Source organism: Humulus lupulus, chromosome 1 (assembly GCF_963169125.1).
Source record: "Humulus lupulus chromosome 1, drHumLupu1.1, whole genome shotgun sequence".
NCBI classification, from domain to species: Eukaryota; Viridiplantae; Streptophyta; class Magnoliopsida; order Rosales; family Cannabaceae; genus Humulus; species Humulus lupulus.
The window spans coordinates 64695001-64708157 of NC_084793.1; the positions used below are offsets into that span (position 1 = coordinate 64695001).

Genomic DNA, 13157 nt, shown 5'->3' on the forward strand with positions numbered 1-13157 from the left:
GGGCCATGCTGTGCCCCGCCGGCGCGACACCATACCCGGAGAAGGGCGTTGACTGGGCCGGGGCGTACCCCGAAACGGCAGGACCGTACACCGCAGGCGTGTAACTAATGCCGGGCGCGACTCCCCCCCCCCCCCCCCGGGACGATGGGGGGCGATGCGTAGGACTGCGCGGGGAAATGTCCCGCACCTCCCGGAATCGTCTGAGCGACTGGGTGAGGGGCTGAGGGCCACCCGAAGGCCTGGATCTGGGCCTCCTCCCAGTTGATGAATCCTTGGGCCCTCCTAATAAATTCTTCTAGGGTGGCGGCTTTACTGCGCTGCATGTCGTCCCAGAGCGGGGAACCGGCCCGGATTCCAGACTGTAGTGCCACCAGGCGCTGTCCGTCGTCGACCTTCGTCTTGGAGGCTTCTTCAGTGAAGCGTTGGATGTAGGCCCTCAATGTTTCTGCGGGCATTTGCTTAATATTGGCGAGGGCACTGATTTGCATATCCATCCTCATGGCGGCCACGAATTGCTTCCGAAAAGCCGACTGTAGCCCGGACCATGTTTGGATGGACCCCGGTTTGAGCCTTTTCCACCACTCTTCGGCGGGACCGCCCAACGTGATGGAGAAGCAGAGGCATTTGCCGCTGTCGCTGACGTGAGCCACGGTCATGAGTCGGTTGTACCGGGACAGATGATCCCTAGGGTCCGTGCTTCCAGTGTAGGCGGTGAGATTTGGCATCTTGAACCCCTTGGGCAACACGGCGTCTAAGATATGTCTCGCGCACGGCTCCTTGTCCTCTTCGTCGGAGTCAGTGTCCGCGCCCTCTTGCTTGCGGACCAAGCGGTCGGTGACCTTTTTTAATGCTGCCATTTGCTCCATGAGCTGCCTGGCCGCGCTGTCCTCCAGGGGGATTCTCTCGTTCCGCCTGTCGTTTATGTCGTTCCTGAGATCTCCGTTTCGAGGAAGGATTTTTTGCTTGCGGGCCCGCTCTTTCCGGGCATTCAGTCCGTCACGTAAATCTACCCGGGAAGTGTCGTCCCCGGAGCTGAGAATGTCACGATCCTCGCGGCGGGATTGTAACGACCCAAATTCAGTGTTTAGGCTTAAGGGCCTGGAACAGTATGCCTGGAGGGCATGATGGGATTTTGTGTGTGACTTTAATGAGCTTAATGCATGATTACGATTTATTGCACGTTATGTGATTAATTGATTAATTGAGATGCATGACTATGTGAATTAGTATGCATGTAGACCTGATTGTCTTAGAATGAGCATGATTGTAATCTGGCCATGTTAGGGCATATCTGTGATAATTGTACTATGTGAATTGTGCCATGTGAGTGTGATGTTTTTACCAGGATGCACGCATCGAGACGGTCCTAGTGAGCCAGTTAGTCTAAAAGTCACAACGGGATGTTGTACCCGGCTCGGGAGGAGCCTAGGGGTACTTCGGGAATCTTATAAGTTGAGTTGAGAATGAGTGATTAGTTATTGGTATTTTGGTAACCATTTGTAACTGCTGTGAGTAACAAGTTTTAAGATAGGAAGTGGTAGAATTGAAATGAAAGTGTAAAGACTTAAGTACCCTTGAAGGTTTAGCTTAGAAGGATTAGTAAGGAGGGGTAATTTGGTCTTTTGGCAAGGCAAATAGACATTTTGCAGCTGGGATTTAGGGGGTACGGTTTGGGCATTTGGGTTCACTTGTGGCTTTGATAAAATTAGAAGAGTGGGAAAAGAAGAGGAGAGAAAGGCTAGGGCAAAGAAGAAGAAAGAAGAAGAGGTGTAGAAGGGGGCTGAAGTGGGAAGCTTAGAAGGAGATCAAGGGAACTTTTAGGGTGGATTCTACTCTTGAGGTAAGGATCTTATGCTTATTTAAGTTTGTTTTCTGTGTTGATTTGAGGAATGTAATGCTTGACTTAGGATTTTCATGGGCTTTGTTTGAGTTACTGAATTTGAGGATCAAAGGTTTGGATCTTGGGTGTGTTGAGGTTTTGATCTTGTTTCTAAGTGTCTATAGGTTATTAGATTGTTCATATGAAGTGTGGAATTGAGTTTGGGGTTGAGATATGTGTTTGGGGTTGGTTTGGAGGTATTTTGGATGAAGGATTTGAAGGAGAAAAACCCAGATTTTCGGGTTCGTAAGGGCGCGCCGCGGCCCTGTTCTTGGGCGCCGCGGCGCGAGGCTGGTTCCAGGCGAGGGGCTCTCTGACTTGCTTTAGCGCCGCGGCCCTGTAGGGCTGAGCCGCGGCGCTAGGCCATTTTTTAGGACACCAAAATTCCATTTTTGAGCTTTTGCTCCAGGGGTTCGGGGGATGTTTCCAATGACTTATTTTAGGATTTTGGGAGTCCCGAGAGTGCGGGATTGGTCCCGGGAAGTGGTTTTGGGTTTGGTTAGTATTAAAAGTGTTTTATGTGTGTTGTGACTAGGATTTCGGAGAGGCTCGTGCTAAGAGGACCGTGCTCGTGACCGTGGTGCATCGGAAAGCACGTAATACTGGTAAGAAAACCGTAACACCCGAGTTTAGGGCATGGTCCCACTGTGTGATTGTAGGGCGTGGCCCCGGATTGTATTACGTGCAAATGCTTAACCTTAAATGAACTGTGATGTGTGTGAATGTTTATTTTGAATGTACTATATGTGTGATTATGATGAAACGAACGGCAGAGGCCGGGTACGGCATAGGCCGGGGCGGCCGTGGGCCGAAGTAACACACAGCACATGGGATGCTTATATTCAGGGTGGGACCCAAGGGATACATGAGTTATCCTCGCGGTGAGAACCGAAACTCCAGGCTTTGGTAAAGCCTTGGGAGCGGCATGGCCGTACTTGTTTATTATGATGGTTTTCCTATGTGTCAATGAATTATTGCCAGCTATTTGTTTTGCATATGTTATGTGTTATTTGGGTTTTCTTGCTGGGCTTCGGCTCACGGGTGCTCCGTGTGGCAGGTAAAAGCAAGGAGTCAGTCAACCGGCCATGAGTATGGAGAGCGTGGGGGCGGCGCGTACATGTTCGGCCTGCCCGACTGCTTTGGTTGGGGGCATTTTGTATATGGCTGTATTTAACCATTCTTTTGATAGCTGATCAAGTGTAAATCTATTTTGGTGTTGTAAACATTTTGTAAACCTTATTTTGGGATCCCAGATGTTTTATATTTAACGTTTTCAATGAAGTTAAACATTTTAAAAGAATACAGCCTTAAACTCTGGTTTAATCACACTTTTGGTTTTAGAAACCACTTTGAGTCTATTAAATGCACAATTCCTGTTTTAAACTCACTTAGTAACGGCTCTAAGGTAGTAGGGCGTTACAGGGATCTTTCCCGATGGTTCTTGTTGACCGAGGCACTCGGGTGCAAAAACTTTTCCCTCCCGTTCGCCCTTGGGGCGGGCCGGGGCTGATCGTCCTGCGGCCGTACCCCCTGCGGATCGATTGGGTGGCCTCGTCGTGGGACGGGGCACACCTTCTCTTTCCTAGGTAACGGTCGTGAACGTGCCCCGGCTTTACTGACGGGGGTAGTCTTTTTCCGAGTCGCCCGTCGCTCCTTGTCCGGGACTTTCGGAGCCGTGTCGGGGGGAGGCTCTGGGAAACGGATCGGGCTGGCCCCCCTGGGGCCCTCGGTTTGCGCTTGGGGAGCGGGATGTTGCGTTTCTGGGCGCGGGCCACCTGCGGGGTTGGCCGCCGGGCCCTGCGCGGCCATCAGCGCTTGCAGGGCATGGAGAGACTCTTGCACCCGGCGGTGCGCCCTCGCCTGCTCAGCCATCCTGGCTTCCTGATCCTGGATCTGCTGCCTCAGTCTAGTCACCTCCGGGTCTTGCTGATCATCGCGAGGGACCTCGGGATCCGCAGCTTCATCATGATACTCCCCCTCGTTCTCCTCCTCATAGTACTCTTCTTCATTTCCTACTTCGTACTCCGTCTCACCCTCGTAGTCTTGCGACTCGTCTTGGTGAGATGTCTGAGGAGGCACGTCTTCAGGCAGGTTCTGAGGGACGCGCTGAGAAGGTAGTGGGTCTCCGTTGCCCTGCTCCGGGTTGGCAGGGTCGAAGGTGGTGTTACGAGTGTTCACCATCGTAGTAAAGGCCTGACGTTGGCGCTAGCTTCCTTCAGCTCTCAATGAAAGCACCAAACTGTTAACCGAGATTTTCGGCAACTCTCCTAAAGAAGGATATTTACTGATTATAATAAAGAGAATAGAGGATCGACACAAGGTTTTTACGTGGTTGGGGCGTTAACTAGCCTTATTCCACGAGTCTGTATATAAATCTGTATTAGAGCTAGAATAAGCTTTTACAATGGAGTTGTCTCACTGTCTTTCAGCAGAGTTTCTGCCCCTTTTCTATGGAGCATTACAACTTATATTTATGGAATGAGGGGGACACCAGGTTTGGGCCGGGCCTGACCCGGGCCCATTTGGAATATGCGTACAGGGGGCCTTCCTAGTAGAGGTCCGAGCTAAAAAGATATTTAGTACATCAAGCCCAAACCAGCTCAGGCCCAATTAGTTGCCCTGAGATGCAAGCATTCTCCCGACAAAACGGCACTTCGGCTCTGACCACTTCGAATCACGAGGCAGATTCAGGGGACAAGACCGGTCAGAGTACTTGGCTGCGCAGTCCTGACACGCCAGCAGACAATCCAAAGGAGACCCTTTCTGCAGGTGAAAAGTGGGGGGACAAGACCCACGCGAAATGAGGCGGCTACAGTGTCCTGGACGCCTGGCCCATAGCCTGGGGATGAAGCGGTCCAGGTTAGTTTACCTTGGGCCCGCTGTGTTTACTTCGGACCCGGACCATTCTGGGTCCGGGAGCGGGACGCGATGGCCGCGATGATCCGGGGCACTCTGGACAATGCCGGGACCGTTCGAGCCGAATCATGAACCCGGAGATACTTCCCGGACCTTCCTGCACAGGCCCAGTCCGTAGTCCGCGGGTTGGGCCCGAATACCGAACCGGCCCCTCTGACCGTGGGCCGGGGCGAGGGCCCAAAACCCTGAGAGGAAATGGGGATAACACCTATAAAACAAATATAAATTAAATTAAAACTAAATATTTTCAATAATCAAATATACCTCATAAATTCCATGAAAATATTAATTAAAACTTAATTTCTATTAAACATTTAAGTTCAATAATACAACATTTTTTGACCTCAAATTAAACAACAATAATTCAAATAATTAACTACAATATTTACAACAAAATAACTATAAAAACACACAAAATTATATAAAATCAAAATAAGACTAATCAATTCAAAATTACTTAAAAACTTAATAAATTACTTAAAAACTCAAGAATTAAGCAACAATTAGCACATAAAAAGTGGTAAAATAACTCTATTTTGTAGAGTTATCATTAGTGAAACTCATAATGCATTATTTGTTTGTTTTATGTCATATCAGCCATCTGCAGCTTTGCCTCTTAGTTGATTAATCAATTTCAAATAGAAAAAGAGATAAGTTCTTTTTATATTGTTATTTGTGTACAACAGTATAGCCTTTAGGATAAAGATTTGATTATGAGCGCATCCCAAGGGATCAAATGTTGATTAGGTTTGTACTTCTCTAGCTCATAATCTCATCTTTATATTGTCTATACAATGTGCTGTGTTTTTCCTGTAATAATCAGCATTTTCATAAATATATAGTCACATGCTCTTTGTCTTGTTAAGTTTCATTTCTTATTGATCATTTTTCTCCTTTCATTTTTATCATTACTCTCATTGAGTTTTACATTGTTGAACTAACTTGTCTTGAAATTATGTACATTGTGAAATTGTCTTTGGCTCTTCCCAGAGTGTGCACTAATGAACAATCTTGATGTACAAATTATGCAAATTAGATGCAGTCTGCATTCCTCTCCATCAACTGGACTAAAACTCTCATCATAGTATCATGTAAGGTTAAAATCTCTTAACCTACTATTTGCTCCCAAACTTTCTCAGATTGGACTTAAGCACAGTTCAACTGTCACAACATAAAGCAGTAATGATTGCAATTTGAGTATTTGACAATTTTAGTGGTTGAAAACGATCTTTAGACTCAAGTTGGTATAGAGAGAATATGTAACTTAGATCTCATATTGTATTCAACACTGACAAAGGTTGTTCTGGGTTCTTTTATTATGTTGATGAGAGTTTGAAAAATAAAAACAAAGTTCTTATTCGGATTATATAACTTTGTACTGATCTCGATTTGTTCTTACTAAAGAGTGTTAGTCCCATCCACTTGATTTAGGTCATACTTGTTTGAACCAAGTAAATTTCTTATGTTGTTAACATGAGTACCATTTATCTGATTCTCATTTGGTCTAAAATGTATTACTAGTGCAATATTGTCAACATGAGTAATGCAGCTAATAAGGCTCTCTATGATGATCATGAGACAACTAAGGCTCATGAGATGTGCTCATTGGATTCCAATCATTGTTGGATTTTATTATTATTATTATTATTATTAAACCATTTTATCGAGCCTCATTCATACATGTTGACACATGTTGCTCTAGCATAAATCATTTTAAAATAATTTGCTTTATGATAAAGGCAAGTATGGTCAAATGGTGAAAGAGTTTTAACGCTAAACCAGATGGGTGTATTCGTTTTCAATCACCATAGCTTAGATTATACAATCGTGATCGGGGATGTTCTACCACCACCAATACGACATATTCGTACAATCGACACATCTCAATTAATTGACCCCATCTTTCATGCAATCAATAACCAAATAATAATTTCCTCATCAACCAAGCCCCCAATGTGGTCTCCAATTTAAACCTATGTATTTCACAGTACATGTCAACTGAACTAAAAAAAGTTACAGTAGGAATAATTCATCAATTAATCATCTTCTAACTTTCATATTATATATTTATTCTCCATAAATTACACTCACAACTATCACTTGTTATTATTTATGGCATAAATATTTCAATCACAAACAAAATTTAAACAAGTAACGACTCCTAATCAAGCAACCAAATAATTATTATATCGTCATACTTAACTAGGGTACATTTAGTAGTATTATTAATATTGTACTATAATTGTGTTACAAAACAGAGGATTATAAAATTACTTATACAAAGGGAAATTCTTATGTACCAAATACCATAAAATGACCAAAATTATATTTAAATTAACTATACAACCTAAAGCTACCTAATCAAGAGTAATTCATTCTTCTAAGCATTAAACTAGTAAAACAAAATTGAAACATTTCCGAAGACAATTCATTTGCTACACGCAAAAGAACAAACAATGTTTACTTCAGGCTTTTTTACTTTCAACTATAACGTTATTACTCACTACTCAATTAAATATTACTTACCGGCATAAAAATGTTACTTATACGCAAAAAAAACAAATAAAAATTACTTAAAGATTTTTACTTCCGATACAACGTTATTACTGACCATTTCATTAAAAATTACTTAGCGGCATCAAAAAATTACTTACCCAATATTGTAAATAAGTTCAAACACAATACCAATTTTACTTTATTGCCCTCGACTATACACTTTTTGGACTGAAAATTACTTTTATATCCTTACTTTTCACAGCCACATCGACACAACTTTTCACAACCAGTTTACATAACCGATTCATCAGATATAAAGTTTAAAAAAGAAAAACACCAAAATTATTCATAGCTTGACACATGGCAAAAAATTTTGGGTCCCACTTGTTGGACTATGTTACATGAGAGACTAAAGAATTTACTTATAAATATATATTAAAAAAATTTAAAATATTAATATTACTTTTGATGTATTTTTATTTTAGTTGTAGAGTTCCTTGTTCGAATTGAAGGTATTACTATTGAATAGAATATATTTTATGAAATTGAATGTCTTATTATGTTGTTTTATTTTTTGTTGTTGTTTTTGGTTCTTTTGAGACTTAATAATTGGGTAATTTTATTAATTAATTTAAACATTTAGATATGATATTTATTTTTAATAAGATCTTGTATTTTTTTTAAGCTAATATTAAATCAAGTCCAATTAAAAAACTCTAATTATAATTTCTAACATCTAATGATTTGATTAGTTTTAGACAAATAGGTTACCGGATCCGATACCCACCATACTTTAATTTTATGGGTTGCTTCTTTAAAATTTTAAAGATTTATCTATTGTTCGTAGTTGTTGGGACTAGAGCTGTAAATGTGGGCCGGCCCAACCTGACCCATATTTTCGTGCCTCTGATAAATACGGGCCGGGCCGACCCATTTTTGAAAGAGTAGGCCCAGCATGGCCCATGTCGTGCCGTGTCGGGCCCAAGTCGGGTCGGCTCACTTTCCTTATTCGGGCTGGCCCACTTTCTATATTCGGCTCAAATTTGGGCCCACTTTATTATTGCCATAAAAATGTGAGAATGGAGAATTGAATCATCTACTTCATCTTTAACCATCAATGGACTTACTACCAAACTAAATATATTTATTTATTTAAATTATAATTTTAGATATTTTTATATACTTTTTAACAATATTTTACACAAAATTATATCAAAGATAATTATTAGAATTTTAATACTTATTAATAAATGCTAAAAAAATTAACTCACAAATCTTAAAATAAATTAATATAATTATAAAAATATAAACATTGAGAAAAATAAGACTTCTATTATTATTTTAATTTATTAATAATTGACAAATAAAAATTTATTATGATTATTAATGTCAAAATATTAAGCTTTCTATCGTGTTTTGCTTTCGGACTAGTTTGTTTGTGCTTTCGTGTCATGCCTTCGGGCTTGTTATGCCGTGTCGTGCTCAGACTTATATTGTACCGTACCATGTCAATTTTCAATTCGTGTCCTGGATGGGCCCTCACTCATATTTTTTTTGCCAGTGTCGTGCTCGTGCCTCAGGACTCGTGCTGGTTTCATACCCTGCTAGCCCGTATTTACAACTTTAGTTGGGACTTCTCAATCTGCAACCTACAATGTTTTGATAACTAACGACGGTCAAAACTCGAACTCAAAACCCAATCTCCCCTTCAAGATTCAAATTTTGCTTGCAGAACGGGGAACAATGGCGACGGAGCAGGATAGCAATGGCGGGTCTGAGAATGAGAGTCTGGATCTGCTGCCGTCGGCTCTACTGGCCACCATCTTCACCAAGCTTGACGTCTCCTCCATTTGCTCCTGCGCCACCACATGCAAGACCTTCAATTCCTGCGTTTCTCACATCCTTTCCTTCGTCCCCACTTTTCACCTTCTCGTATGTCTATCTCGATCTCAAATACTTACCTTTATCCTCTTAATTTCACCAAAATCATCATGGGTTTCATTTCTGAATATTGAAAGTTTTCGAGTTTCTCAGTGTTTTTTCATCTCTAAATTTCGAAAAATTGCTAATTGTTTTTCTTTTTTGGTTCAACTATATGCTTTTATTATAATTATTATTGTTGCATTAGGATGTTGCACCTTCGCTTGATTTGCTGAGGCCTCTAATGCCACCGAACCCGTGCGTGAGGAGCCTCAAGGTTGATTGTAATCGTCTTGATGATTCGGCGATCCAGACTTTGGTGCGGCCTTCTTTGCAGGAGCTTTCTCTGATCAATTGCGCTGATTTTAGTGGGAAATTGCTTTCTGATATTGGAAACATGTGCAAGGACCTAAGGTTTGCTACTACCTGCTATCAAATTTCTCACACTAATATGCTCGTTCAAGTACGTGTATGATTGTCCGTGAACATTTTTTAGTATTGAGTTCGTCTAAAGTATGAATTTATGGTTTCATATCCTATTTCAAATAATGGGTCTCCAGATCTCTCTTCTTGGGGTCCGTGGCTGAAAAACGAGGACGGGCTATACATATTTCTGATTTGGAGGAGTTGCTTGGTGGTTGCCCTCAATTAGAAGTAAGGAAATAGCAACAATAAAGCCATTAATATTAGCATGATTGATTAAGAAAATGGTTTATTAGATATAAAAATAAGTTGGCGTCCGTTGATTTTGGAGCTTGGTTGGTCTTGCATTAACGATTTAACGTCTTAATAATCCGGCTTATGGGATGATATTAATATCAGTAGTAACACTTCAAATCTAACCAGGTGTAATATCTATCCCAGCTGCGTGGATAATGGTTTATGCCTTGTACTGCCTTTTTTGACCCAATTCTTAAATATCTATTACTAAAAGGATTGTACTGTCTTTGATATGAAAATAGATCATGTTTCAACTTCATTCATATTTAAAATTATTCTTTAAATCTCTCTCATCTTAGCTATTCATGTGTAATGTATCTTTTCATTTTCTATAATATGCATTTATAATCTGTTTGTTGTATTTTTATTGCTTGTAGTTTATCACCTCACACTTATGTTTACTACTTTGGTAGGGACTTGTCCTCATGTTTGATGTGTCATTGTTTCTTCGTCATAATTTTGCTCGAGTATGGGCTTTGGCCTCAGAAAAACTCGTTTCTCTTGAGATTGGCTACATTTCATCTGTAATGGTGACTGAACTACTTAGCCCAAATCTGGGATTCCTTCAGTCACCAAATCATATTCGACCTTCGATCTTGCCAAACATTCAAAAATTGTGTCTTTCAGTGGACTATATTACTGATACAATGGTCACTACAATTTCTAAAGGTCTCATCTCCTTATCCCATTTGGACCTTCGAGATGCACCAATTATTGAACCAAGCCTTACACTTGACCTTACAAACAATGGCCTTCAACAAATTAATCATCATGGGAAACTGAAATATCTCTCTTTGATCCGGAGCCAGGAGTTCCTCCTTACCTATTTCAGGAGAGTAAATGATCTTGGACTCCTCTTAATGGCCGACAAGTGCACGGATATGGAAAGCATATGTCTTGGAGGCTTTTGTCGAGTTACTGACACAGGTTTCAAAACAATATTTCATGCCTGCTCCAAGTTATACAAGCTTAAGGTTTCTCATGGGACTCAATTAACTGATTTAATTTTTCATGATATTTCTGCTACTTCCCTTTCCTTGTTGCATGTTAGCTTGAGATGGTGTAGTCTTTTAACAAACCAAGCTGTTGCCAGTTTGGCATCTAATAAGAACCTCAAAATTCTTGACTTGAGATGCTGCAGAAACCTTGGGGATGAAGCCCTTCTAGCCATAAGGAATCTGACAAAATTAAAATCTTTACTACTGGATGGCTCTGATATAAGTGACATGGGATTATCATTCTTGAGACCGAGTGTTATACAGTCCCTTGTTTCATTATCCGTTAGAGGGTGCAAAAAGATAACAGATAAATTCATTTCTGCTCTTTTTGAGGGCTGTCTAATAACAGAGTTGCGAGAGTTGGACCTATCCAATCTTCCCCATCTTTCTGATAATGGAATCCTGTTACTGGCGAAAAGTCGGATTCCAGTTGTTGAATTGAGAATGCGACAGTGCCCACTCATTGGTGACACTTCAGTCATGGCATTGGCCTCAATGCAAGTCGACGAAGAGAGGTGGCATGGCAATGGCTTACGGTTGTTAGATCTATATAACTGTGGCGGCATCACACAGCTTTCATTCCGCTGGTTGAAGAGGCCTTACTTTCCAAGGCTGAGATGGCTGGGGGTGACAGGGATCGTAAATAGAGATATGGTAGATGCCTTGGCTCGGAATAGACCGTTCCTACATGTAGCTTGCCGTGGTGAGGAGCTGGGCCCCGAACAATGGGATAGCTCCGATGGTTTGAACATGCATGACTACGATGAAGAGGACGAGCTTGAACAATGGCTCTTAGAAGGTGAAGTTGATGGTGACATTGAAGACGAGGAGATGGTTGATGCAGAACTAATGGAGTAATTTGATCAGGAGAAGAATTTCATTGTTTATTTTATTTGATGTATACTTATATAAATTTCTGTTTCTTTATATGTATTTAATGTTGGACTACTTACAACTATGAAGCTTGTTTATGTTAGGTTATATTATTGGAAAATAATGTGGAACCCGAGCTACCTACCTACCTTCCTTCATAACTGGTGTGGGAGGTTTTGGTTTGACCACTGTCTTGTATCATCTGTCCCAATTAGGATGAATTAACATTGGTCTAGTGTGAAGAAATAGTGTTAGCTTGTGGAGTGGATTTTATTGTAAGAAATGACTAGATAATTACATTTGCATTTTGAAAGCATAATTGTCAGTTCAATTACTGCTATCAAACTTTGTTTGACAAAGCACTAAATGCGAATTTATCTAATACAGAGTGGATTATTGATGGAAAGAATTGTTATTGGATAAAATAAATGCCAAGTTGGTCGGACCAGTGGGGAGAAAAGTGGTGGAATCTAACCTTCTTTGTTAGGAAAGAAAAATAGGAGGAAAGAAAGTTTTGGAGAGAAAATTGGAGAGAAGCAAAAGTGAAAGTTGTTTTGTAGAAGAGAAGATGTGGAGGAAAAGAAAAGTGAGAGGAAAAAAAAAGTAGGAGCCACAACAAATATTTATTCGACTAAAACAACCTTGTGTTACTCTTACAATTTTCTATTTCTTTTTTAATAAATGAATTTTTCAAACATATTTATTTTATTTTATTTATGCTTGAATATCATTACTATTATCAATATAAACATCTTATTTGTTCACAATACTTTTTTTTAACTTTATAAGTTAAAATTATTCATTTATGTTTTATCTTCATATTTTTATATACCACTAAAAAATAATATATATATTTTTAACTTTTTATATTTGCTCGTTTATTTATTTAGTCTAAATTATTTATATGTTTTATTTTAAGAATATGAAAGAAAAGAAAGAAACAAAAATAAAAAAAGGTAGGCATAGTTATTTATTTTGTTAAAAAAATTCTAATTTTCAATAATAGGCAGGATAGTTTATAAAATTTTAGAATTAAAATAAGAAGTAATACATATAAAGATTAATATGAGTATAAATAACATATAAATATAAAAATAAAAATGTCAAAATAGATTTCTTACCTCTCAATTTTAACTCAAATACTAAACAAAGAAAATAAATAAAGTAATTTTCTTTCACTTTTCTACCAAACAAGTGGGTGAGAGAATACATTTTTTTTTTCTTTCCTTTACTTTTTTTTTCCACTTCATTTTTTATATCTTTCCTATTTTCTTTAAAATAAAATAAATTACTTTTTTTTTACTTTTTATTGATTAACTTGGATAAATAGTAGGACCCCGATGTTGTCCCGTACG

General features: G+C 39.8%; 1 protein-coding gene across 2 annotated transcripts; it reads left to right on the forward strand.

Annotated features, from left to right (window-relative positions):
- Nucleotides 1-8919: 8919 nt before the first annotated feature.
- Nucleotides 8920-12115, forward strand: LOC133793494 (F-box/LRR-repeat protein 10). Of its 2 annotated transcripts, XM_062230834.1 has the most exons (4): nt 8920-9223; nt 9420-9625; nt 9772-9865; nt 10345-12115. In XM_062230834.1, exons 1-4 carry the CDS (start codon nt 9035-9037, stop codon nt 11785-11787), a joined length of 1932 nt encoding a protein of 643 aa, XP_062086818.1. In that variant the 5' UTR covers nt 8920-9034; the 3' UTR covers nt 11788-12115. The 2 variants fall into 2 exon arrangements, with proteins under 2 accessions (XP_062086818.1, XP_062086824.1); XM_062230840.1 differs by lacking the exons at nt 8920-9223; nt 9772-9865 and having other exon boundaries at nt 9502-9625.
- Nucleotides 12116-13157: the final 1042 nt, after the last annotated feature.